Here is a 24,822-nt window from a genome sequence, read left to right as displayed (position 1 = left end):
CAAACATCTTTCCATGCCATTAAATCTTGGTCTATGACTATTTTTGCTGGCTGTATAATATGGCACGGTATGGCTAGACCATCATTTATTTAACCATTCTTGCTCTGTGTTCAGTTGAACTGTTCACTTCTTACTTGAATCACCGGTATCACCAAAGGCCTAAGCATAGAATGAAATGGGATTTGGTCTGAAGGGCCAAGATCAAAATTGGAATGTTATATAGTGGGGATACTCAAAAAAATATATGTTGGCTAAGTTCATGGTTGCCTGCTGATCATGAGAAATTGTGTCAGCTCAAGGAATTTAGTTCTCTGCCTACTTTGAAAAAGTTTTGGCTTTTCATCTGTGTTTACAAAACTGCACATAGGTGTAAGAAAGGATAGATAAATTCATGTGCAAGGAACAGACTTACTCATTCACACCTAGAATATTGGAGCTGGAAAGGCCCTAAGAAATCATCCGCTCTAACCCTCTTGTTTTGCAAAGGAGGAAACTGAAGCTCAGAAAGGTGCAGGGACTTTTTCTAGGTTACATAGGAAACCAGTGGCAGAGCCAAGATTAGATTGTTTGATTACCAATCCCCAATGTTGTCAATCGCAACACTACAGACTATATTTTTATCTACATCAGAGGCATTAAAGCCACTATTTAATTTGCTTTTTTTCTTATCAGTTCAATATTTTCTACTGGCCTGGAAAAGACAATGGGCTGTAAATGATCTGAATTCGAAACCTTGGTTTTATTATCAATTTGTGTGACTCAGGGCCGGTCACTCAATATGCTTCAGTTTTATCTTTAATAGAGCAATAATATCATTATAAAATTGTAGTGTTGGGATGGGAGCTTTGAGATTAATTGTTCCAAGCTTTCCATTGTACAGATGAGGCTGATGAAGGTCAGGGTAGATTTGTCACATTTCCAAGGTCACACAGCAACTTAGCTCAGGCCCAGAACCCATGCTCCTTCCACTCTACCTCACCTGTCTCCAACCCTGTCTCAAAAGGCTCATGGATGCAATTGTGTTTGATGAGTTAAACAGTGACATCAGTGACAGGTTCTACTATTCTTCTGTACAATCCTCATAAACTACTATTATGAGTAGTAGTAGTAGTACTACTACTACTACAGTTCTACTGTTCTTCTGTATAATCCTCATAATCCAATTTCTCCACAATTTAGAAAAGCCAGGCTGAAGTCTGGCACTTAGGGCTACGTGGGCCCAAAGGTGTGGTAGACACAGGCACACCCCCAGTCTATTTCTGAGTAGTAAGTTTCTTCCAAGGAACCATCTTATCAGCCCTTCAAGAGAGGGGAGGATAGGTTCATTGTTAGAGCTGGTATCATTACGATGCTGTGGCAGATTGATTAGGTTTCTGGTGCTCAAAGAACACCGAGAAAGACTCTATGGGGATCTTAGTCAACCAAAGGCAGGGCTTCCAACCAACGCACCTTTTGCCTTTTTACCTGGACACACCTTGCAGCACTTCCCATCTATTTTTTGAGGATACTTGCAGGGGTATCGATTGGGGCAGTGGATTTTCTTACACTCTTGCTTGGTGACATTACAAGTGCACAGCACACACTCCACAATGCCAAATGCTCGGAGGTTTGGGTGCCAGGACTCGCCATGGGAGTAGGTCTTTCCATTGGAAACACACACTGGAAGAGAACACAGGACTGGAAATTAAAGGCTAGGGAGCTGAAACGGGTCTGTGCTCAGAATCCAAGATCTGAACCCCTTAGGACATCAGGCATCCTTTGTCCTTTTCGTGGCTCAAAGATGTATGTTGACAGAGCAGCTTCTGTAACCAAAAACAAAAACCAAAGAAAACCCTCCAAAACAAACAAACAAAAAAAACCAGCTCAGTTCCTGTTCTCCTGTTAGTGACTATTCAGGTCCTTCAGCAGTAGCCTCTCATCCTCACAAGTGCCCGGCCCATGGTGAGCCATCAAGAAATATTTCTGAAAGTGGAAGAATGTATCAATGGATGAAAGGAGAATTCCATCTGCCCTGGGTACCTGATGAAGAAACTCTAGTAGAATTTAGCCTTAATACCAGCAATTTTACAAAAGATCTCTATGGCCCAAGTAGATAGGCTTCCTGGCATGAAAATTTCCCAGAGACGTTGGCTGCTCAGGGAGGCTAGATGCAGAAACTATTGCTCTTCCCAAAGGGCCAGTATTTCCAGATCCCGAAGCAAATCCTTCCAAAATATCCCAGGCTATGAGAGTCTGATCCACCAACACAGATGGGTATGGAGCTAATGGCACTGGCCTCCCATCTGGCATGAGAAGGAAGGCGCTAATATAAGATCTAGAGGGGAAGGATCATGAAAGAAAGAGCCTTCTGTGCCTCTAATCTTCAGCAATATCCTCTGGTCCCCACCTCACAGTGGCTGTAGAGATTCCATAGCAGTGAATCACTGCCTAGCCTAGAGATAGCCTTTGGTGGTCTCACATTTGTTGGGTGGGAAGTGAAGTCACGGGCTCCATGTTTTCTAAGGTGCCTTGGAGAGCTGTAGGCTGAGGGGCTGATGAAGGGAAGGGGCCACAGGAACAACCTCCTATGCAAACCAACGAAAACTTGTCCGGCTCCCACTGCAAGGCATGGAGATAGGCTCCAGTATAAGAACTCTACTGGGCTTAAACGGGGAGGGCTGAGAATAAGTTCTCTCCCTTTTTGAAAGTGCCGAGACATTCTGGAGATTTTAAGCCATGACTGGGACTGGGTGTGTTTCTCATTATTCCCATCACCTCATTATACCCAGGGAGACCTGTCGGCATCCCGATCAACAACATCTCTAGTGTGGGTTGTATCACTTGAGGCGGGGCTAGGCTGGGAGAAAGAGCCCCACTTGGGGCGTTTCTAGGAACTGACTGATTTGGCCGCAAGACAATGGCCTCAGAAGGATGAATCATTGGGCTATTTCTTTCTCATCAAGTCCACTGGGTCACATTTGGAAATATGGATGATGTTGGCTGCCTTTTCCTGTCCTTTGCAAGTACTGCTAGAATCCTAGGCACTCTAGCAGGTCAATCCATGCAAAGATTTCCAAGAACCTGAGAACCTAAACAAGAGAAGCTCCCAAACTTACACGGAGATAGGACAGGGAGTTGACACATGAACTGTGAGGCTCAGGGATGGGGATGGAATCATGTGACAGCAGGCCAGATGTGTTTTCTTTCTCCTGTCCCCACCCCTCCTCTCTCCACGGAAGACAGTGACCCTCCCTTCTAGACAATGTGATCAAGGTAGGCACATAGTCTGCTGGAGTCAAGTTCAAAATAGCTGAGTCCTATCACTTCTCCTCTTTGACTTAGGCAGGGGACCAAGCAGATGCGTCCCAGAGGAGCACATCTGTTAGCAGGAAAGCTAAGGAGAAGGACAAGCAGGACCTCCAGTGTTATATAACCAGCTTCCCTCTCCCCTAAACATTTCGACTAAGGGAACAATCTAGACAAGGTGAGAGCCTACACCCTAAGATGCAGGAGTGGGAGGTCAGTGCTCTAGAGGGAAATGCAGCCTTCTCCCCAACAACGAACTCTTGATATGATTTTAAATCATCCAGCTGGGGCATTGAGAGTGGGGGGTGGGCGCAAGTGATTCTCCAGTGAACTATAATAGAAAGGTCAGGAAAGAACCACTGCATCCAAATCAATGGGAGCAATGAAAAAATGTAAACCAGCTGGGCCTTTTGTAGGACACAGAATAAATCAAGGGATGAGCCTCTGCCCTAAAATGAAGAGGCCTGTGGAAATTATGGGATTTAGGATTTTCAAAGTCCATTACCCCACAGGTTTCTTTCTTTTTTTTTTTTTAAGGCTTTGAAATACTTTCAGAGTAAATGGAATCTACTGGAGACAATTTTGGATTGACAATCAAACTGCATCTTTACCCCCTACTCCCCCGCATTTCATAAATTCATATCGGAATGCCTTGGAATTTAAAAATAATACATTTCAAATCAAAGCCAGATCGATAGTAAATATTTCTAATTCTTCTAATATATCACCATTTTTTATTAAGAGTTTTATTTTGCATGTTCTTCTTTTAAGCCTGTTAGTTTCAAAAGCGATTCAATGTTTTTTATCTGTAATCTGAAATTTACATCTAACTCATAACAGATGTGATCAGCCAGCTTTGGTTTGACCAGCTTTGTTGAGATTTATAGTAGGAGCTCTTTGTAACGGATTGTTTTTCACCCGTGTTATTCAATCATTTGGTTTAATAATTTATTACTTTTAACCCGTTCAGGGAACTGGCTTTGATTTGTTTCTCCTTTAAAGGAAACAAAACATGTTTGTGGTTTCGTAAAAGGGAACCAGCTGAGCTCTTGCTCTGAAGGGCTGGTTGACATGATGCCTAAAAAAGTAAGAAGCGGTCAATTGTTTGATTGAATTTCTCTTCCCCACTCCACCCCTCGCTACTGGGGTGGGGGTGGAGGCCGGGGAGCTCTGCGCAGGAAGGTCTGGGGCCACGGACATGTGTGGGTGCCTGTTTCAGCCAGCTGGTCGGCTGAGTGGGGCTGCATGTCCATGTTAACTTGATCAGTCCTTCTGGTGCTTGGCCAGGATGTCTCTGGATTTCTTACTGGGTTACTCATTTCTAATGTCAATCGCCTCATGTGAATTAGAATTTCTAAGCGTGGGGCCTGAGAATACGTATCTTTAGCAAGGGGTCTGGGAAGAATCCCGGGTACCCTGAGGAATGAGAATCACTATTTCTAAGGTGCAGAGCTAAGAGCTTCCAAAGCGTCTGGCGCTGAGTACCTGTGAATATCGGGTGCCTAACGGGAAAACAATCTCTCCTTCCTTTAAGGATCCAATCAACTTCCCCCAAAGACCTGCAACCCCCTAGGGCAACTGCAAAAAGGCTGGGGGCCACGTCAGGTTCACTGCTTTCTTGCCTTTCGATCTAAATAAAGACAGATACACCGGAAGCAGAAACTAAACTCTTCCGGGCTGTGTTTAAGGAAATCCTGACAGTTTCTTGGAGTCGCTTGTCCACAGTCGCTTGGAGGCTTGATGATAAGTGATGCTCTTGTGACTGTCTGATATGCTTGGGACACAGTGCCCTTTCTAGTTCCAGCCCTCCATAGATGGTGGGGAGAGGGGAGGTGGGGAGGTGGAGGTAAGGCATGGAAATCCTGCTGTGGATATGGTACAGAGGGAGTGTGCTCCTTACCCTGTCCGTGCTTGTGTTTGTTGTTGATGACAATCTGCACGATGGTGCCCGATGCTTGCTGGGAATCCATAAGAGCTCCTCGGTGGCTTCTGGCCCCAGGAAAGCGGGGCAGACCACCAGCCTGTCGGCTTGGTGGAGAGTCATAGTGAGAACGTTGGTAGGAATGTCTCTGTAAAACGACAAGGACAAACTCAGTCCCCCAAAGCCACCAGACAAAAGGCAGGAAGGGACTGACACACACGGCTGCAGCCCTTTCATGAACTGTAGCAATGACCTGAGCTCTGATCCTAAATTAACTATGTGTCCACCCACACCAGTAGCCACATGAGGATATGAAGGAAGAGTAGTTTTGACGACATGCTGAGATTTCTCTCTCTCCGTCCAGGAGACTGGGTGAGCATCATTGACAAACCTCGGGGGGAGCAAACAGCCAATAAAAGGGAAATAAAGTGTTCTTCTTGTCCCCAAGAATCTCATGTGTAATAAGTAAGGTACTAGCCTGCAACACAAGGTGGGACAGAGGCCACAGGAAAAGTATCAATTGCTGTGCAAAGTAAGAAGAGAAAGAGAACTGGTTGGGGAGGGTTTGTGACCTGGGCCATGAAGGGTGGACAGAATTTTTTTTTACAGGAAGAATTGGTGGGGAATATTCCAGGCAGCCATTTCCAAGTTGAGAATATGTAGCAGAGAACATAGAGTCCATAAAAGGGAACAGTTGAAGGATAACATTCCAAAAGTGGGTTGCAGCCAGATCATGAAGCACTTGAAATGACAGGTTAATAAGGGATGAGGACTTTATTCAGTAGGTGACAGAGGAGAAGGTGTGGAAGCCTTTGAGGGTTTTTTTTTTGTAAAGCAGGGAAATAATCAGAACTGTGTTTCCAAACATTGATCCCTAATCATGTATAGGGTGGATTGGAAAGGAAGAGATGAGACCTCAGGATAGTCCAGATAAAGTGCACTGAGACTCTCAATGCAGCCAATGGCATGAGATCATAGGGCAGAGTACAGATACCCTGGACATTTTGTAGAATAACTGACAGTGTATGAGAGTACTAGGATGTTAGCCAGAGGTGAGGGTTTTGTTTTGCTGTCACTGCTAGATCTCCAGCCCGAAACAGTGGCCAGCATGTACAAGGGGCTCATTAAACACTCATCGGATGAATGAATGAATGAATGCTGTGGTCCCTAATGAATGTTTAGAGTCCTGTAGTCTAAATTATAGAACCACTGCTCTCTCTGTAAGGGTTCGATACATGATGAACCCACCAAGCTCTTACCCACCCATCTCCCAGGAGCTGAGGGAACATGAAGGCAGAGGAAGTTGGAATGAATGAAGACTAGACCCTAAAGCAAAAAGCCAAATAAATAACATTGTGTTTTTGGGGCAACTGTTGGGGTAAAGGAAGGGTGACCCACTAAAAAATCTTTTGCAGGTTGTTAGATCCTTATATTCAGTGTTAGAAATGACAGGGGATCTTGGACACACATGTTGCAAATTGAGCTTTGGGAATCATTATTATTCTATTGGTGGGGGAGGCATTGGTGGGAGAAGGGGAGAGAGAACAGGAGCTGGAGTAAGAGAAAAAGAACATAACTCTCTAAATCTAAGAAGAGTCCATGCTGGCACATCGCTAGAAAATCTCACACAAATAAGACTTTGCATCAATTTATTATCATGTACACAGATGGGATTCTCAGTGAAAATATTTTTCATTCCCACAATGGCTTATATGTCCTTTTCACTCACATTCCACAAAGACCATTACAGATTGTTCTGTCCTTTCTGGAGTCTGGCAAAGTTTTGCCAAAGGAACACAGACGACAGTTTGGCTGGTGGGTGTCCTACCGGTGATACTAAGGGGAGGGAGTTCAACGGCTAGAAATTGCAAGAGAAAAGGTCGCTGACCCAGGATAAGCAGCAAGTACAAGAAGTTCTCTGATTCATGAGGGTGAGAATGAAGTGAAAAGCTATTCTTTGGTACCAGGCCTGAGACCCTGGACATAGGGTAAGGGCAGAAAAAAAAAGATTCAAAACCCAAACAAACAAACAAACAAAACCCCTCAAGCATTTTGATAGTTTGTCAGAATCTCACCTTGTTTAAGGCTTTTGTTTTATAGACAGAGAGACCAAGGCCAGAGAGGAGCAGGGTTTTATTTAGGGTGACAGTGAAGATGGAGTTTTTGGAGATGGCAGGGGAGTAGGGACGGGGGTGGGCAGAGTGGAGAGGAAGATGAACAGGAGGAAAAAAGGAAGGAGAGATTGGGAGAGGGAATGTGTGGTCAAGCTCAGCGGGCTGCAAACATTTGGCTAAAAGCTGCTCTGAAGAAAATATTAAAGTCTGCTAAGACGAGGGTGCCTGGGTGGCTCAGAGTTTCTACTTCTGCCCCTCCCCACCTCAAAGAAATAAAACTTAAAAAAGAAAAGTTTGTGAAGAGAACAAAGTCCAGGAGTGACTGGGTGGCTCAGTTGGTTAAGCATCTGCCTTCAGCTCGAGTCCTGATCCCAGGGTCCTGGGTTTGAACTCTGCATTGGGCTCTCCGCTCAGTGGGGAGCCTGCTTCTCTCTCTCCCTCTGCCCCTCCTTGTGCTTTCCCTCTCTCCCTTTTTCTCTCTGTGAAATAAATACATAAAATCTTTAAAAAAAGATAAAAAGTCCACTACAGTGTTCACCTGGGAGTGGGGGAGGCAATGTGTGATCTGGATTTGAGGGTAATGGCTCTTTTAAAGTTGTTCTCCTAAACAAAGGAACGGAAGAGGCTTACCAGAGACCATTCTGACCTTTTTCAGGGAGAAAAAGAAAAAGACATTAACAAACTGGAGCTTATCTTCAAACTCAGCTGTGAAGAGCCTGCTTGAGAGAGCAGGTCAAGTCTAGTCAGGTAGAAGTGGCCATGTAGCTAGGCTTTGTTTTATTCTGTTCTGTATTTTGGCATTATTTGATTTCCTGACTTGAAGTGCTGATAATTCTCTCAGGCTTTTTTTTTTTTTTAAAGATTGGTCTGTCTGTCTGTCTATCTATCTTACTGAAGACCTTTCTACACACAACGTGGGGCTCAAACTCACAACCCAGAGATCAAGAGTCACAAGCTCCTCCAACTGAACTAGCCAGGCGCCCTTCTCTCAGGATTTTGAGGTGGTTCTCACACACTTTTTTTCTGATGGTTGGACAACCCCCATTACTGCAGAAAGTTCTCCAGGAATTTCTTCCTTACTTGTCCTAAGAGTGAAGGGTTATATTGGCAGAGACAGGGAAACAGGACAGTTCAGGAAAAGTCTTCGAAGTGACTTCATGGCTGTGAATCTAAAGTTATCACAAAATAAAAAGTTTAATTTAAAAAATGTCTTCAGAGAGGCACCCAGGTCGCTTAAGTTCCTGTCTTCAGCCCAGGTCATGATCCTGGGGTCCTGGGATCGAGCCCTGAATTGGGCTGCTGGCTCAGCCTTTGGCTGCCCCCCCCCTGCTTGTACTCTCCCTCTGTCAAACAAATAAATAAAACCTTTTAAAAAATGTCTTCAGAATGTGTGGTAATTCACACGGCTATAAGCCTGTTATAGCTTCATCACTGGCCCCCTGGGACCATTCCTGTCTGGGAGACACTTGGGCCAGTTTCCTTCCCAAACCATTGTTCTGACAATGTGAGTGAGACATGGATTTCTATCTGTTTCCTATTGTTTCTATCCTTAAAGCTTTCACTTTTCTAATGGTTAATCTCTGAGTAATCTTTTGGGGACAAAATCAGAGTTTGGCTGTCATCCAAAACAAAATTCTGTTTGCTTTCATGTTTTGACTTTCCACCCTGCATCTACTTCTCCCTCCCTACAACACACACACACACACACACACACACACACACACACACACACCCATGGTACCAGGACCAGTAAATGTGAATTATGATCTGGAAACCGAACAGAAACCAGTTTAGGATTTTCCAAAGGAGCCATAATTGAGCCACTGGTTCTCCTTCGTGTACACTTCATAAAACTTGGTAAAATGGATGGTTTTCAACCCACTTGCCGAAATAGAGCCATCACCTGTGTTCCTATCGAACTGAAGTTTTCCATGGTTCCCTGTAAGTAGGAATGCTCTATTAAAGTGACAGGCTACCGAATTGGCAATGTGTCGTTAAGGTTTCCTTTTTTGATCCCATTCAGACAGTTGGGCCTGCAAAGGATATCCAGAAGGAGTTCTCCCACCTTCTAATTTTTGGCTGGTCAAGAGGCAGCAATGAGTTTGAAGCACCTCTCTCTTATATGGGACAAATTCCCAAAGCACATTAACATTCATGAGAAGCCCCTCACACACATTTCACTCCACCTTCCACATCCCTTCCTTTAACACGTATTTCTTGGGTGCCTACTATGTGCCAGGTACATATTTTTCTATTACTATAGATACTATTTATTATTCAGATCACATCCCACAACATCTACCCCTTTTGGAACAAAGGAAAATATTTATTTATCATAAAGTGGAACCATATGGATATTTTGGTCTACCGGGCCCCAATGTTTGTTTCTAAAGATAGGTCAATTCCTTTGAAAATCAATAACTATTTCAAGGCATTCTGAACCTGACCTCTTTTGCTACAGGAAGTATGGGATTAAATTCAGCCCAATCTCCAGCAGTTTTGGAAGAAGGACGAGATGGAAGGACAAAGGTAGCATAAATGCTGACAAAGGCAGCATAAAATGAAGTCAAGAAGAAAGGCGCATTAATAGCCTTACCAGCAGGACCTCCGAGCTGGCCACAACACTTAACATTGGGGTCCAAGCACCCAGCTTAAGGTGTCTGAGACCCAAATTCAGGGAGAATGGCATGTGGTTGGTGGCCACGAATTTAGTCATTCTTAACATCCTCCCACAATAAAAAATGAGGGTGGATTAAAGGAGGAAATTCACAACACAGAAGATGGAGGAAATTCACAACACAGAAGATGGAGACTGGCATCATCTGTTAGGATCTGGAAGGAATCTCACTTCCTATAAAGCAGATAGAGGTAGATGGAGAAAAGCTTCTTAAAATTTTTTTTATGTTTTTATTCAAATTCCAGTGAATGAACCTACAGTGACATATGAGTTACAGGTGTACAATGTAGTGATTCCACACTTCCATACAACACCTGGCACTCATCCCCTCTTGAATCCCCACCACTTACTTTACCCATCCTCGGGATCCATATGAACCTGCAAACTGGGAAGCCCACCCCTTCTTGCAGGAGTGCTGCTTGTTTTGAGATATCCATAGTGTTGTTCTCTACCTGACCCACAGGTAGAGAAACAGAAGCAGTGTCAAAATGACAGGACCAGAGAAGAAAGCACACAGATACTGCTTCAACTTGCACAGAAGGCAGAAGCAACACTGGGAAGTTTATATTGGCCATTTTATCAGGTTCCCAAAAACACCTTCCTCACACCTTCCTTATCCTTGGGTTTGCCCCATAATTGCTCAGGCTCTGGACTTCTACACAATGCTTGTTGAGAACGAATTCCACAAGTTAAAAAAAAAACATTTAAATGTTATATACTGCAAAATTAATCGATGCTCATTGAAAAACATACGACGGAGGTACCTGGGTGGTTTAGTCATTAAGCATCTGCTTTCAGCTCAGGTCATGATCCTGGAGTTCCAGGATTGAGTCCCACATCAGGCTCTGCTTCTCCCTCTGATCCTCACCCCACTTGTGCTCTTTCTCTCAAATAAATAAAATCTTTTTTTTTTAAAGAAAAACATCCAATGATACAGAACAGATAGAGTAAAAAATCATGCTCTCTCTTTCCCCCTGCCCATTTCCACCCCTCTGAGATTACCACTCGTAATGTGTTGTTATATGATCTTCCAGATCTTTCCATAAGTATTCATTCATGCACACGCACACACTTACAATTTTTACATAAAGAAATGATAGTAGAAGTTGTATCTTGCACCTTGCTTTGTTTACATAATATATCTTGGGGATCCCTCCACTCGAGTACCCTTCAATGTTCTGCATTCTTTTTAACAACAGCACTGTGTCCCACAGATTGGGTGTGTTCAACCAAGCCCCTATTGCTTACGTTTGGGTTCCTTCCATTTGTTTTGCTCTTAGGAAAATAATATTGCATTGAATACCCTATACATTTTTTTTTTGGTACCAGGGTCCAATGAATGTCCATGTATGTACCATGAGCACCTTCATACATTTTGTACACTTTCATAAATCCTTCTATATGATAGATTCCCTGAAATGGAACATCTCCTTTTCAGATTTTAAGAAGTTTGAGGTATGGCTGTATTTTGACATATGTTTTTGAGAAAAGGATGGCATTTTGTCAATTACTTTGAAATACACAGGGACAAGAGATGCTGTTGTATACACAGAGAGGCTTTCTACGAGGTTAGCACTGACAACGGAAATGAGATACTGCAGGGTGGAGAAGGAGTATGTGACCTGCTTCCTTTTCTCTCTTGCAGCTGTGTGACTGAGAGCCTAAGGCTTAGGAAAGGCTTTATGGAGACATGTCCATGGTACCTGTGTCACACTTGACCTTAGCCAAAAGGCCGAGAAGCGATCATGGTACCTCTGCCAAAAAGATGGACAGACCTACCTTACAGTCCCACAGAAGGTCCTCACTACTGAGGACAGAGGTAGTCACTTGCTTTCCTTCCAGAAGACAGAGATTTGGCAAACCATCCCGAAAGGCTACCAAGTTTGGATCTAGACGGCGAGTACCTAAGGGTTGGGGCTGTGATTTCTTTGTGTTCACGTCTTGGCCCTAGTTACCAATTATACAGTGAACTTAAATGGCTAGAGTTTGGTGATGATGCTGTTTAATTTTCTGAGGAAAGGGAAAGAGCAGTGGTGTTAGAAATGGGCCCTTTTATGGAGTTGCTGGGATAATAGCCATGGAGAGAGGAAAGTTTGGACTGGTGCTGGGGAGGGTTGAATTATTTGAGCTATTCACACTTACTGCTTCTCTGTTGGCAGGTTGCCGGAAGATATCACCATCAGAATGTTCCCACGACAATTCTCCATCCCCTGTTTATTACAAAATAAAGACAGAGTTATACATACTTAGAAGGGAAAACCATAACCCTTGTGACCTAGCCACATTTTTGGTTCTATGATCCCAAATTTCTCCAGACATTTTAAATGTAGTTAAGATGGCCATCCTTCTGGGCACCCTGGTGTCTCAGTTGGTTGGGGGTCTGATTCTTGATTTTGGCTCAGGTCATGATCCCAGGGTCATGGGATCAAGCCCCGCATCAGGCTCCATGCTGGGTATGAAGCTTGCTTAAGAGTCTGTCTCTCTGCCACTTCCCCCATCTCTCTCTGTCTCTGTCCCTCTCTCCTTCCTGAAAAAAAAAATGGCTGTCCTTTATAAAGTGACCTGGAAAGATTTCTCTCTGGATCTGTCTCAATTTTCAAAAACAACTCTGAAGAAAGTTGTCACTTTTTAAAAATTGTATTTTTTTAAGATTTTTATTTACTTATTTGAGAGAGAGAGAGAAAGAGAGAGAGAGGGAGCAAGCACAAGCAACAGGAAGGGGCAGAGGGAGAGGGAGAAGCATGTTGTCCACTGAGCAGAGAGCCGGATGTGGGACTCGATCCCAGAACCCCAGGATCATGACCCGAGCTGAAGGCTGTCACTTAGCCAATTGAACCACCCAGGAACCCCATCCATTCACACTGTACAAAATTTGGGAAACAAAAGGGAAAATAATCACTTTCCATTGTGATATAGCCATCAGCCTCACTTTTGCTTACTTTACTCCAGTGTCAGTTCAGTATCTTGCAGTTCGTACTTAACTTGTGTTTAAACTACCCTTCTAAAATGAGAATTTCAAGGATTTGGTCTGTCATAATTTGTTAAATTCACCCTGATGTCTCTGAGAAGTTACGACCTGGTCTGAAAGTTAAGGTTAATCTGGTGGTGGCTGGAATGTTTACCTAACCAATATCCAAGTTGTACTCCTCTGTTTTTGCCCGAGATACCTTCTTCTGGGTCTGTGTGTCCATTCTCTGAAGAGTGAACACTTATCATTGCCTCATTGCCAGAGTAACTTCTTTTGGGAGGAAGATCCTACCTTTAGCCTTGAGAACAACATACCACAGACAGTGATATTCCTCAGCCAATTAAAGATCACAAACCACAGGACAATTTCCAAGGATATTACCTTGTGTTACTGATGACCAAGTGAATCGATGGGAAGAGCTGGGTCTTACTCTCAGTATCAGTTAAGACATGTATTTCACAGGATAGATAGCAGGAAATATCAGAAAGTATCAACATGAAGAATTTTCTATTTGAATTTACCCCATGAGCTTTCAAAACCCACTTGGACATAGTAACATGTTTCTGGTTCAAGGAGATTGTAGTACTGAGGGAAAATTAGGTAATATCATTGGCTCTTAGGACTTACAAAAGACCTCAAAATTCCTTTGATGGCAATGTTATAAGGTAGTGATATATAATGATGTTATGGCTTTAACCCTTCACGATTTAAAGATCATCTCATGGAAAAAAAAATTATGAATCATCAAGATGCACTTGGGAGAGAGGCACCTGGGTGGCTCAGTCAGCTAAGCATCTGCCTTCTGCTCAGGTCATGATCCTGGAGTTGCCAGATCGAGCCCCACATTGGGATCCCCACTCAGTGAGGGGTCTGCTTCTCCCTCTGGCCCTCCCCCCTCTCATGTTCTCTCAGAGCTTTGGAAATGGCTAGGAACACACTGAAGACAGCCTGCAAGGTGTGGCTGGATTAGAGAGTTCAGGTGTGAAACAAGAGAAATGGGGAAGGTGGAAAGAAAGGAGGAGGGGTGAAGAGGAAAGGGAGGCAAGGAAGGAGAGAGGGAGGGGAGGAGACTGGTCGTTGATGTAAATAAAGGTGGTAAATAATTGCTGTGTGACTTCAGAAAGAAGCCGAAGAATTCACATTTTATCCTGTAACCAATTTTTATGTAGAGGTTCCTATAGTAAAAGATGGTGATTTGTGGCAGCTTCTCTTGGTGATGGAGTGTCTCCTACCTGGGGGGCAACTGGAATCTGGGAGGCTGTTTATAGTAACATGTGACAGGCCCTGAGAATCTCTGAAATCATGGGGAAGGGGCAAATCAGACTACTTCAGATAAAAAGGCAATGATATGATCCTGATGGGAGATCTGATAAAAGAGGAGGATGGCAAAAGAGAAAAGAGTGTAAAAGGATGCTATGGTGGTGGGGGAAGGGGAGGACACCTGGGTGGTGCAGTTGGTTAAATGTCTGACTCTTGATTTCAGCTCAGGTTCTGGGGATTGAGCCCTGCATCTGTCGGGCTCCATGCTCAGAGGGGAGTTTGTTTGAGGATCCTCTCTCCCTTTCTTTCTGCCCCTTCCCTGTTCTCTCTCTCTTTCTAAAGTAAATACATAAATCTTTAAAAATATTTTTTTTAATCAAAAGATGCTAGGCTTGCAACTCTGAACAGCTGGGAAATGGCACTGCCCTTGAATTGAATGAATAGGGATGAACTCAAATGTACTTCGTCCCTTTTCACTGGCAGTGTGGCGAGTCCAAGCTTTGTCATGAGCCAGATGAAAATAGGGGACCCAAGAGAAGACTGGAAACCAGAAGAGATTCACCAGCAAATGGCAGAACAAAATGGAAAAGCCATGGAATGTGTTTTGGGGCCCAATCTAAGTAGCCCAAAGAGAATAAATGACAAAGGAAAAATGAGAGAAGAGTTCTCGTCACCAAATACGTCCTTCACAAATATAGATTTAATGGTTGGTACTGACATGGAAGGTTTACTTAGCATGACCTTTTGAGAAGTTCTATTTATTGCATTAAGGCCCTAGAGTCTTGAAAGGGCTTTTAGATAGTGTCCTGAAATACTTAGAGTCCAGGTAGAACCCTGAAGCAAGTAGTCCCTATTAAGTGAACAGAGAGGTCAGATGGCATGGGAGCAGACGGCTAATGTCCTGTAACCCAAGTTCAGAGAAATGTGTCACAACACCTAAGCATTTGCAGGCACACGTGCATGCCTCAGTTGAAATCATTTCACTTCAGTTAAAAGCTCCTGGAGCCATTACTCCCGTACATATCCTCTCAAGTAGAAATGACTACTATTTTGGTTGTCTCTGAGCTTCTGATGCCATCGAAATGGCGTTCTCTAAGCTGGAGTGTTCTATATGTAAGGAGTCATTCTTTATTATTTGAACCATAGTTAAATTGGAAGAATCTTCTTTGGCATTCACATTTTGTTCAGCTGTGACCTGGGCCAAATCCGTCTGGATTGCTGATAATAGGTCTGTCTGTTTAGCATCTTAGGTACTATAGTTTAGATATATCTCAGATTTATCTATGGGACAAAATACATCAAAAGAAAAAATTAGCAGCAGTGCCCTAAAACCTATTCTATTGTTTTTTTTTTCTCCCTGATTCGCTGGGCAAATTGTCTTGAGTGAGAGGGAACTTTTTTTTCAGCCAGGGCTTTATCTAAAAAAAAAAAAAAAAAGAAAGAAAGAAAGAAAAGAAAAAACAAAAACAAAACAAAACAAAAAAAAAAACCACACTGATTCTAATGGAGACAGATGGATTCTAGTTAATTCCGAGAAGCAACAAGATGTAATTTTAACCAATTTTTAAAACCAAAATGAAAAACAACTCTAGTGTACTGTATGTCAAACAATATTCATTTAACCTTAAAAGCCACATGTGTTGTTTATTCAAACTTCAATTATATTCTGAGTGGTACCCTATGGAGCTAAAATGGCTTGGCTTTCTGGTAATGAAAGAAATGAAGAACAAGCATTTGAAAAATGGTCAAAAGCTGGGCTACAATTCAGACTGTTTATAACTCCCATTGCTTCCATTAATCTCTGGTTAGCCTGAGTAGGTCACAGAAGTAAACCCTGTCCTCTCGAGAGGACTAAGTGTACAATGAGATTATTAGAAACCCATGAAGATAAGCCTCAGAAAGCAAAACTACGCCAGCATGTGGTCACATCTGAACCACACACAACATCATACATAACATGTCCTATAGGTCCCGATGGATCTGGGACAACCCACTTTCATGCCTTTTTCTGGCAGAGATAATTACTAAGATGGCCCTTTCACTTTCAAAAGTGTCTTGGTTTGGATGGGAAGATATGTAGTCACTCTAATCATAAGGCACATGGCAATGAAATGAATCCCCGAGACCAGGGCGGGGCGGGGACATGATCCCTGTGACAAGGGAAAGTGATCTCTATACTTTCAGAGGAACGCGTCGAAATCAGCAGAATCAGGGCAAATAGTTAAAGGGCTTTTGAGGGAAATCAGGAGAGTGTGGAGAGGAAGAAAGTGATCGTGACATCTCCACCTACTACGTGCCAGGTTCTGGGATGGACCACTTGATAGACCGGACAGAATACCCAAGCTGGAGATGAAAGACAGAGTAGAAGCAGATGACTCAATGGGGGTCCTCTGCCAAACATCTAATTCTCTAAATTCTGTTGAGAGGGAGCAGGCATGCTGAAATTTGAGTGAAGCTTTGAAGAACTCTGGTAAAAGGATTTCCCACTGGTAAACCTTTCAGCTAACAACGATATATAGTACTACAAGAAGTCCTCCAGTGTTCTGTAGATGGTCATGTGTTCTAGAAAATACTCTGCTGTCAAATAAAGCACTTTATTGTTTGGGCTGTCAATATAAGCTCTTAGCATTTTCAACAAACTATCTGCTTGAGAAACACCAAGACACAGACAAGGGGGAACTCCTGCCAAGAGTAGCTAGCCAAATCTGAAGAGGAGTACAAAAGCATTTATCCAGGAAAGTCAGAAATACATACTTTTTAAAAAGAGCATTATGGGAGTGGCCAGTGCTTATGAAAGCCAATCATGAGGGAGGCAAAAGAGAAGCTATTAGCTGGATGATACCCACAAGCCACACTCTGCTCTTTCAATAGCTATGGAGATCCAAGCTGATAGTTAGAAATGGGGTCTTTGAGTCATCCCAATAAATCTAATGGAAGCGTTACCATATCCGGCCCTGGGGAGCAGAGTTGTTACAAAGTCTGCTCCTTCCAGTAGCCTCAGAGTTCAGAGTCCCCACAGTTGCTCCACATCCCCAAGTTGAGAGGCAACAGAACAGTCATGGCTAAGAGAACAGCCCACACCAGCCAGACTGCCTGGGTCCAAAACCTGGCTCTGTCCCTTTTTGCCTGTGTGACTTTGGGCAAATGATGAACCTCTCTGAGCCTCAGTTTCCTTATTGCTAAAATGGGGACAATACAACCTAGCCCAGAGAGTGGTGGGGATGAAATGGATTAGTGTGCGCAAAGAGCTTAGAACAGGGCCTGGCCCACCAAGTGTTATTCCCCCTCTTCTTCCCATCCTTTCCCTCTGCTTCTTCCTCCTTCTCCTCAAGAGTAGCTCAACCCTGGGGAAAACCCAACTTAAGGAGTTCAATGAGCATGCATGGTAGCTATCAAGGAAAGGCTCTGGATTAAACAAACAAATGAAGCCCAGCAGTAACAAAAACATTTATGCCTTCCCGTAGGAAAGGGAATCCTTTCATTTCGAAATCATTCCATTTTGAAAGCCAGGATCTTGGATGCAGGGAAAAAAAAAAAGGCCACAAGGATGTTTTCAGCTCGTTCCTTCTGAACTGGCTAAGATTCTCTTCTAGTCATCTCCTTATTTTCCTCTTTGTCAAAGAGGCATTTGAGTTTTAACGAAATCCCTTATTTTTTCTTGGCTTAAAATGAGGACAGATATCTGCTTCATTGGGAGAGAGTGCAATTTTATGGTCCTAAAGTGGAGTGGTCAAAGTCCAAGTACCCCTCCCCGCCCCCCAAAAAAAGAGAGAGTCCTGAGCTACCACATCCATACATGGAAAAATAACAAGCGGATGGAGAAGGGAAGCTCAGAGATCTAGCAACGTTTACTGCTGGTCATCCTAGGAATGAATGGAAAGCAGTCAGTTTAAGGTCCTTCTATCCACAGATACTGCATTAGCTACCTGGCCTTATATCCAAAAAAGACCTGGATGTCTGGCGGGAGTAGGGAACATGGGGCTGGTTTTAATGGCTAAAGCCAAGGTGTAAATGGATGTAGTCATTCCAGTAATTTGCTGGAATAACTGGATCTTGGTATCCATTGTCTGCTTGCCCGGGCTATGGAGACTTGGAATTGGTAAGTTCTTAAAGTTATAATGTAGGTAATATTGAAATCTGACTTCCCCTGCCTAACATAGCTCCTTTTGCTCACATTTCTTTTTTCTCTCTTTATGCTGTCAGTTGACAATTCAGACTAAGTTCTAGAAATACTGGGGTCTAGGCTCATGAAGACTATTCCAATGAGAATAATGGACACAGGCAGTGTTTCTGGGCAGTCTTGGCACCCCCTGGAGTAATTAGAAGGACAAGGCTGAAGGAAGAGTGACTTTAACCTGTGAAGAAATACTTGCTCTGACGTGCTCGCTGGGAATTCCTTATTTTTACGGTAGAACCAGACGCCTATAGACATGAAAAATGCTCCAATCCCAGAACAGGATGGGGGCATTTATTCCGCACGGCCAGTTAAGATCTGGGTTTATTCATTTTTTAAACTCAGTATGAAAGTCAATGCTGTCTCATCCACAGTCTGAAGGGCATTCTATGAAGAAACATATTAGACATAAGAGACATGCCCAGAAGGAGCACAATGACCACCAAGGTTGGGAGTTCTGGGAGTATCAGCAAGCACGTGAAGATGAATTCTGAGCACAGGGGAGAGAGAGAGAACAAAAACAAGCTGGAAAGTTTCCATGGAAAAAGACAGCCCCTGGTGGGGATTTAGAAGAAGAGAGGAAGGCCAAGGGTGGGATATCTCTCAGATGATCCTTTCTTCATGAACATGAACGGTTCACCTAAGAACAGGGCTCATTAACAGTGGTCAAACTCTTCTGTCACTCTGAAAAGATCAGAGTGTTTCAGCACAGTTTGAAGTTTAGGGAGGAGCACAGCAACTCAAAAACCATAAACGATGGAGTTCATTTTTTTTTTTTGAGAAATGTGTCTTATTAATGATATTTCCTTCCTTATCATTATGACCCACTGATGGTAGTGTTTCTGCAGAAAATGTGGACCAAACTAAAAACAACGCTAGACCAATACATGAGTGTCTATATTTGGAGGTGCTGTTATTTTCTCCAGTTTTGTTTGATTTTGAGAACTTTGAAAACTTGGGTAGATTTTTATGATGTTAAAAATAAAATGAACTACCTTGTGCATCACTTCCCTCATGATCTCTGCGTTCCAGCCAAGATGGCATCGCAGGTGTAATTTTGCTGTTTTATTGCAAAGAGAAATCACGAGTCTTAGAAGTACAATGGCACTTCTCTTGAGTACTGACACACTGCTTTTAAACAGTTGTTTCCGTTTTCAGTTACCTCGTGGAAGTTCATAGAAATAGCTCAATTTCATGAAATGAGATTCAGTTTTCTCCTTTGGCTCTTTGCAAATGTGTTGGATAAATGAGCTTGGGTTGAGTATGTTGGGAGCTTAGTCATCTCTCTTGCCTCCATAGCTAGGACTACACATGGAGTGCTGTCAAGAGCTTTTCATGGCTCTAGCTCTTTATTTTCAATAAATCAACCACAAGAAATGCTTAACTCTGTGCTACGGGACATGGAGGAAGAAGGTGTTCCTTTTCCAGTTAAGGAAGCAAGACCCATGAAACAATGGAAAATATAAGAAAATATTTAAATGTTGGACTCTATAAACCAGACTAAGTCCTGACAGTGGTCTAAGAAGGAGCTCAAGGAGGACTCGAGTTATCGGGTCAGGCTCCTTTGAAGGGGTACAACTCAGGCTGGGCTCTTGAAAGATGGGTAGGGTCAAAATCTGAGGAAGAGAGGAAGGAAGCTATTCCAAGCTTGTGGAGGGAAGCTATTCCAAGCTTGTGAGAGCTAAGAGAGGCACATAACAGGAATGAAAGTGGGAGGGACCATGGCATATTTTAGGAAAAAGAGAATAGCCAGCCTGGAGTAGAAGGTGTGTGCGGGTTGGTGTCAGAGAAACAAGGATGAGTAGTAGGTTCAGGGAGCGTCAGCTTGCTTTATAAAGTGCCTTTAAAAACAATCTGCGGACATTGGATAATGTGCTAAGACATGGTGGGCACTGACCAACACGACCAAGTAGTTCTGTAAGAAGAAAAGCCTGGACTAGAGTAGTATGCACATGTACAATGGAGGAAGGACAGTTATAGGCACTCCTACAGCCTGAGGTGGCCAGTTTCACGGGGAAAGCAGAAGTCAAGGATCCTGGGAGTTTGAGACTGCCATTAGCTATGTCCCTAAACTTTGAGTCCCTCCTCTCTCACAGGCAGTGAAAAGGAATGTGGTGTGTGTTGAGGCTGGAGAGACAGTCCGAGGAGTCTTCTTTCACTTCCCTCACAAGGTCGACCCCTCTTCATTACTAGCTTTTCCAACCCCTTTCTCTATAGCACGTGGCACAGTTGCCATTTTGTATCTACTTGATATTTGATATTATTTGATATTATCTATTTGATAAATGTGTCTTCTGCACTACAATCCGCTAGGCGAGGTCCCCTGTTCGTTTCGTTCACCATTGTATCTCCAGCACCCACACAGCACTGGGTACTTGGTGGGTGTTCCAGAAGGGTGAAGAAGGGTGAAAGAAGGTAGGTATTTCTGCTTTTTCAGCCTATAGGGAGCAGTGGGACAAAGGTGTCCCCTGCTGGTTCTGAGCGGGTAGGCTGAGGCCATAATGGGAGGAGCTGGGCAGTGTGGTTACTCTTCTAGGATTAAGTGCCAACATGTCAAGCATGTTCTCTCTCCCCCTCTACTCCTTGCCTTAGGAGAGGTCCCTTGTTGCGTTCCCATGAATGGCTCCCACCAGGAAGTGTAAGAGTTTGGGACTCTAGAGCCAGGTTGACAAGGTTCAAATTCTAGCTCTGCCACTCACTGCCACGTATCCTTGGGCCAATCACGTAACTTCCCTACCTCAGTCTCCTTATCTGTAAAATTGGGTTAATAATTGTTCTAACTTTGTTGGGAGGATTAAATGAGGTTATCACACACATCAGTGCTTAGACCACTGCCTGCCACATACATACTACGTATGTACACTGTCTAATCAGGTTTAGCTCTTAATACAGCCAAAAGCCTACCTCCCCCCAAAACCTCTCCTTTGTCTAGAGTCCAAGTACGTAGCCTTTCCCTTTGCTTTGGCAAGATAGTCAGGAGACAGGAAACAGAAATGATAAGTGGTAGAAGGAAGCAGGAGGGGGGTGGGTTTGGGTTTGAGGCCTGCCTGCCCAGAATGTGGCAGTCGTACAAGATTTTTCTTCTGATCAAGTTTCCCTTCAGGTTCCAGTGGCTGTTTGCATGCCACTTCCAGTCCAGATGAGATTTGCTCAAGTTCCAGCAAGGACATGCCCCCTGTCAATGCCCTCTTGACCTGACTCAAGCCTCAAGGACAGGTCGAAATCCCTGAGGCTGGAGTTGAGATCCAGCCTGTGGCTAACGTTGCCACATGACCCAGGAAAAGAGACATGTACCTGTGTCTGGGAAGGTGCAGAGAGCCTGTTTCCATGCGGCCCTTTATGTGAACGTCTGCAAGCTCAGCAATCAAAAGGTTATTTCTTCTGCAGTATTTTTCCTGCAGTTAGGGTGGTCAGCATAGGGGAGAAGGGTGTCTGCATTCCCTGCTGTGTGAGTAATATGCTTATGCAAGACAGACCTTTGTAAAAACATCGTTTCAGCAGGAAAAAAAATAACGAGGTGCTTCCAAAATTAGCACTTCAAAGGACATTCAATCACATTCTACACAACTGAAAGATGTAAAGAAATTAGGGGCAGAGAGAAAAGCATCAGTTTTATGAAAGCGGAGGACTGAGCCTTCACAGGGAAAGATGAAAGCGAAGGATTTATTTCAGCTGGAGGAGAGATCGCAGAGAAAGAACTTTGCAAATTGGCAGGTGTGTGAAGGGACCGTGCATGATCAGTCGGAGCTCACTTTTATGTGTCACTTCTGAGGGCATCATAAAAGGAAAGAAATTTAAACTGTGACAAGGGTCGTGTTGAGAAGATGGCGAGTCCCAGGATCTGTTAACACAAGAGGGATGAGAAATGAAGTGCTGTGTGTGGAGATCAAGTAAAGAAAAAAAGGCAAGACTATCAGACATAGAGGAGAGCGTGCAATCATATTACCCTGGGTTAATAAATACAATAATATTATATATGAAATATAATCATTGTCTCAAATAAAGCAGTAAGTCTGTATAAGACTTTCCCCTAGGTCTCCACATCATCTCGGTTAATTTTCACAACCTTTCCATGGGTGACACTTATTATAATCTCCATTTTCAGGGCTGAAAAGAAGCAAAAAAACAAAGTTCGATGGGGACAAGCAGATCGCCCAAGGTAACATCACTAGTAGGCTGGAGCTCCATAACATCAAATCTGAGTCCTTGTGGCTTCAGGGTCTATGTCTGCTGCCCCACACATGTCTCCCAGAGGTAATAACATGTCTTTTGGCAGTTTCCTTTCTCTTACGAATTGTTCTTCAGTTTAGATTTCTTACCGTATCCTTTTCCCCAAACAAAGTAACCTCAGCCCGACAACTGGATTATAGCAACTGGATTATTATGCAAGCAACTACAAACACCTAGGCTCCGAACAGACTCTCTTACCTTCGGAGCAGACTCAAGTGACATTGGGGCAAAGATGGGTAGGGAGATGAGGAACAAAATACCCATCTTTTCTGGCTTAAATGTCATAGCTGTACTGGTGTACAGACGCACACACTGAGAAAGCGGGAGAGAAAGATCCAGGGTCTTCTTGGAGCACAAACCAAATCAGGCTGTGGCTAAATCCACATTGGCTTGTGAGGACCTCTGGAAAGAGCATAGGAAAAGGGATGAGCATACACTGGTACTCGGAACAAGGTCATTTCTTCCTTTTTTTTTTTAAGATTTTATTTATTTATTTGGCAGAGAGAGAGAGAGAGAGCGCAGGCACACGCAAGCAAAGTGAGCAGCAGGCAGAGGGAGAGGGAGAAGAAGGCTTCCAGCTGAGCAGGGAGTCCAATGTGGGGCTCGATCCCAGGACCCTGGGATCATGACCTAAGCCGAAGGCAGAGGCTTAACCAACTGAGCCACTCAGGTGCCCCAAGTTCATTTCTTCCTAGAAGAAGTATTACTTACAGTGTCCTGAAGGGCAATGGGGGAGGAAAAACCAGTTGCAGATCAGAAATGACAACGTGTAATTTCCTACTGGCCATGAACCAATGGACAGCAAGTACCACCCCTACCACAGTCTATTGGTAATTCAGAGGCAGAAAACACAGGAACAATATCTTATGTTAGTTGTATCTAATTCAAACTATAACTTTGGCAGTATTTCCAAGCTAGCAAGCATTCATTCAAAGAGTGCTTACTCTGTACCTAGAGCAGGGAGGGGGAAGAAAAGATGAACCAGGAATAGTTCCTGCCTTAAGGAGCTCAGAATTGCTGTGGAGAGTAAGACATGGGTATACATAATAAATTAAAAAAAAAAAAGGTAACAAAGTGATTAATGCTACAGGAGCAGCACCCAGTAAAGACTGAGGAGTCTCGGAAAGGAAGAAGGTTTACTCCTAACTTACAGGATTAAAAAAAACAAAACGCTTCCGGAGGAAGTGGCAGATGGGCTGGTCTTCGGATTAGCAGGATAAACAGGAATTTGGGCTGGAGAAATGAGGGATGGCAGAGGGAAGGCAGAGAAGAGAGAAAGGCCTTCCATCTAGTATTTATCATAATGCACCCAGAGGACTGCCTGTGTCAGAATCTGTGGAGGCAGTGTTTGAGCTATGTCTTGAGAAACCTGTAGGATTTCCAAAGGCAGAGATGGAAGGGAAAGGCTTTTCCAGAAAGAGGCAATGTTCTCTCCTCTAAGGTCTATCTGTACATGTACAGTTCTTAAATAGGCAGCCATTTTGTTCTCTTGACCTCCCAGTTCCTTCCTATGAAATGGCTGTCACACATTCGTCTCAGAGTTGGTTGCCCAATGGTTGGAAGTAGATACTCTGACCATTCAGAGAGTGACATTTGTTACTTTTCTATTGCTTCCAGGATTCAGACTTTTAATATGCTAAATTTAAGTGCACTAAAATCAAACAGAAACCACTATTCAGGGCTGCCTCCAGTCATCCATTTGGTCTCAGGAATGGATTCTCAAAGAGGAATCTATGGACCACCAGCCTCTGAGTGGACAGTGGGGCCTGCTGACATGCACATCCCAGGACCCTACCCCAAAGCTGCTGAATCATGCAACTGTTGTCTGAGGATCTGAAAGTTCTCCAGGTGATTTTGAAGCACACTACAGTTGGAGAAATCTTGAGGGGGTAGAGTGAAGACACAAAGACAAGAGAGCACAGGGACACTGGGAGTGGAACCCAAGGTGTGTGAATCAAAGAATGTGGGCCTAGAAAGCTAAGTTGAAGCTACTGGATAGAAGGCCTTCACTGTCTTGAGGCAGGGGTTGGTGTGTACCCCTGGCAACAGGGAGCCATTCTTTTCAGCAGCAGAGTAAAGTGGGGAAGAGCCTGGCATCTGGACTCACTAGCTACATAACCTTGAACAAGGCTATTAACTTCTCTCTGCCTCAGTTTCATCATCCATAAAATGGGAATACTCATCATACTCATC

General features: G+C 43.6%; 1 protein-coding gene across 6 annotated transcripts in view; it reads right to left on the bottom strand.

The window, feature by feature from the left end:
* Positions 1–24,822, bottom strand: part of LOC111160958 (chordin like 1) — a 116,444-nt gene that overhangs the window by 11,258 nt on the left and 80,364 nt on the right. For 3 of the 6 annotated variants that reach the window (XM_022524360.1, XM_022524361.1, XM_022524364.1), the window contains exons 7-9: positions 12,140–12,207; positions 5,186–5,354; positions 1,450–1,659 (exon numbers count right to left, since the gene is read on the bottom strand). In XM_022524360.1, coding sequence (XP_022380068.1) covers positions 1,450–1,659; positions 5,186–5,354; positions 12,140–12,207 — 447 coding nt within the window. The remainder of the gene's footprint in view (positions 1–1,449; positions 1,660–5,185; positions 5,355–12,139; positions 12,208–24,822) is intronic. The other 3 variants (XM_022524362.1, XM_022524363.1, XM_022524365.1) reach the window with 2 other exon arrangements.

This window comes from Enhydra lutris, unplaced genomic scaffold (genome assembly GCF_002288905.1).
Source record: "Enhydra lutris kenyoni isolate GAN:26980312 unplaced genomic scaffold, ASM228890v2 scaffoldscaffold80, whole genome shotgun sequence".
NCBI lineage: Eukaryota > Metazoa > Chordata > Mammalia > Carnivora > Mustelidae > Enhydra > Enhydra lutris.
This window is presented reverse-complemented; position numbering and strand designations above follow the sequence as displayed.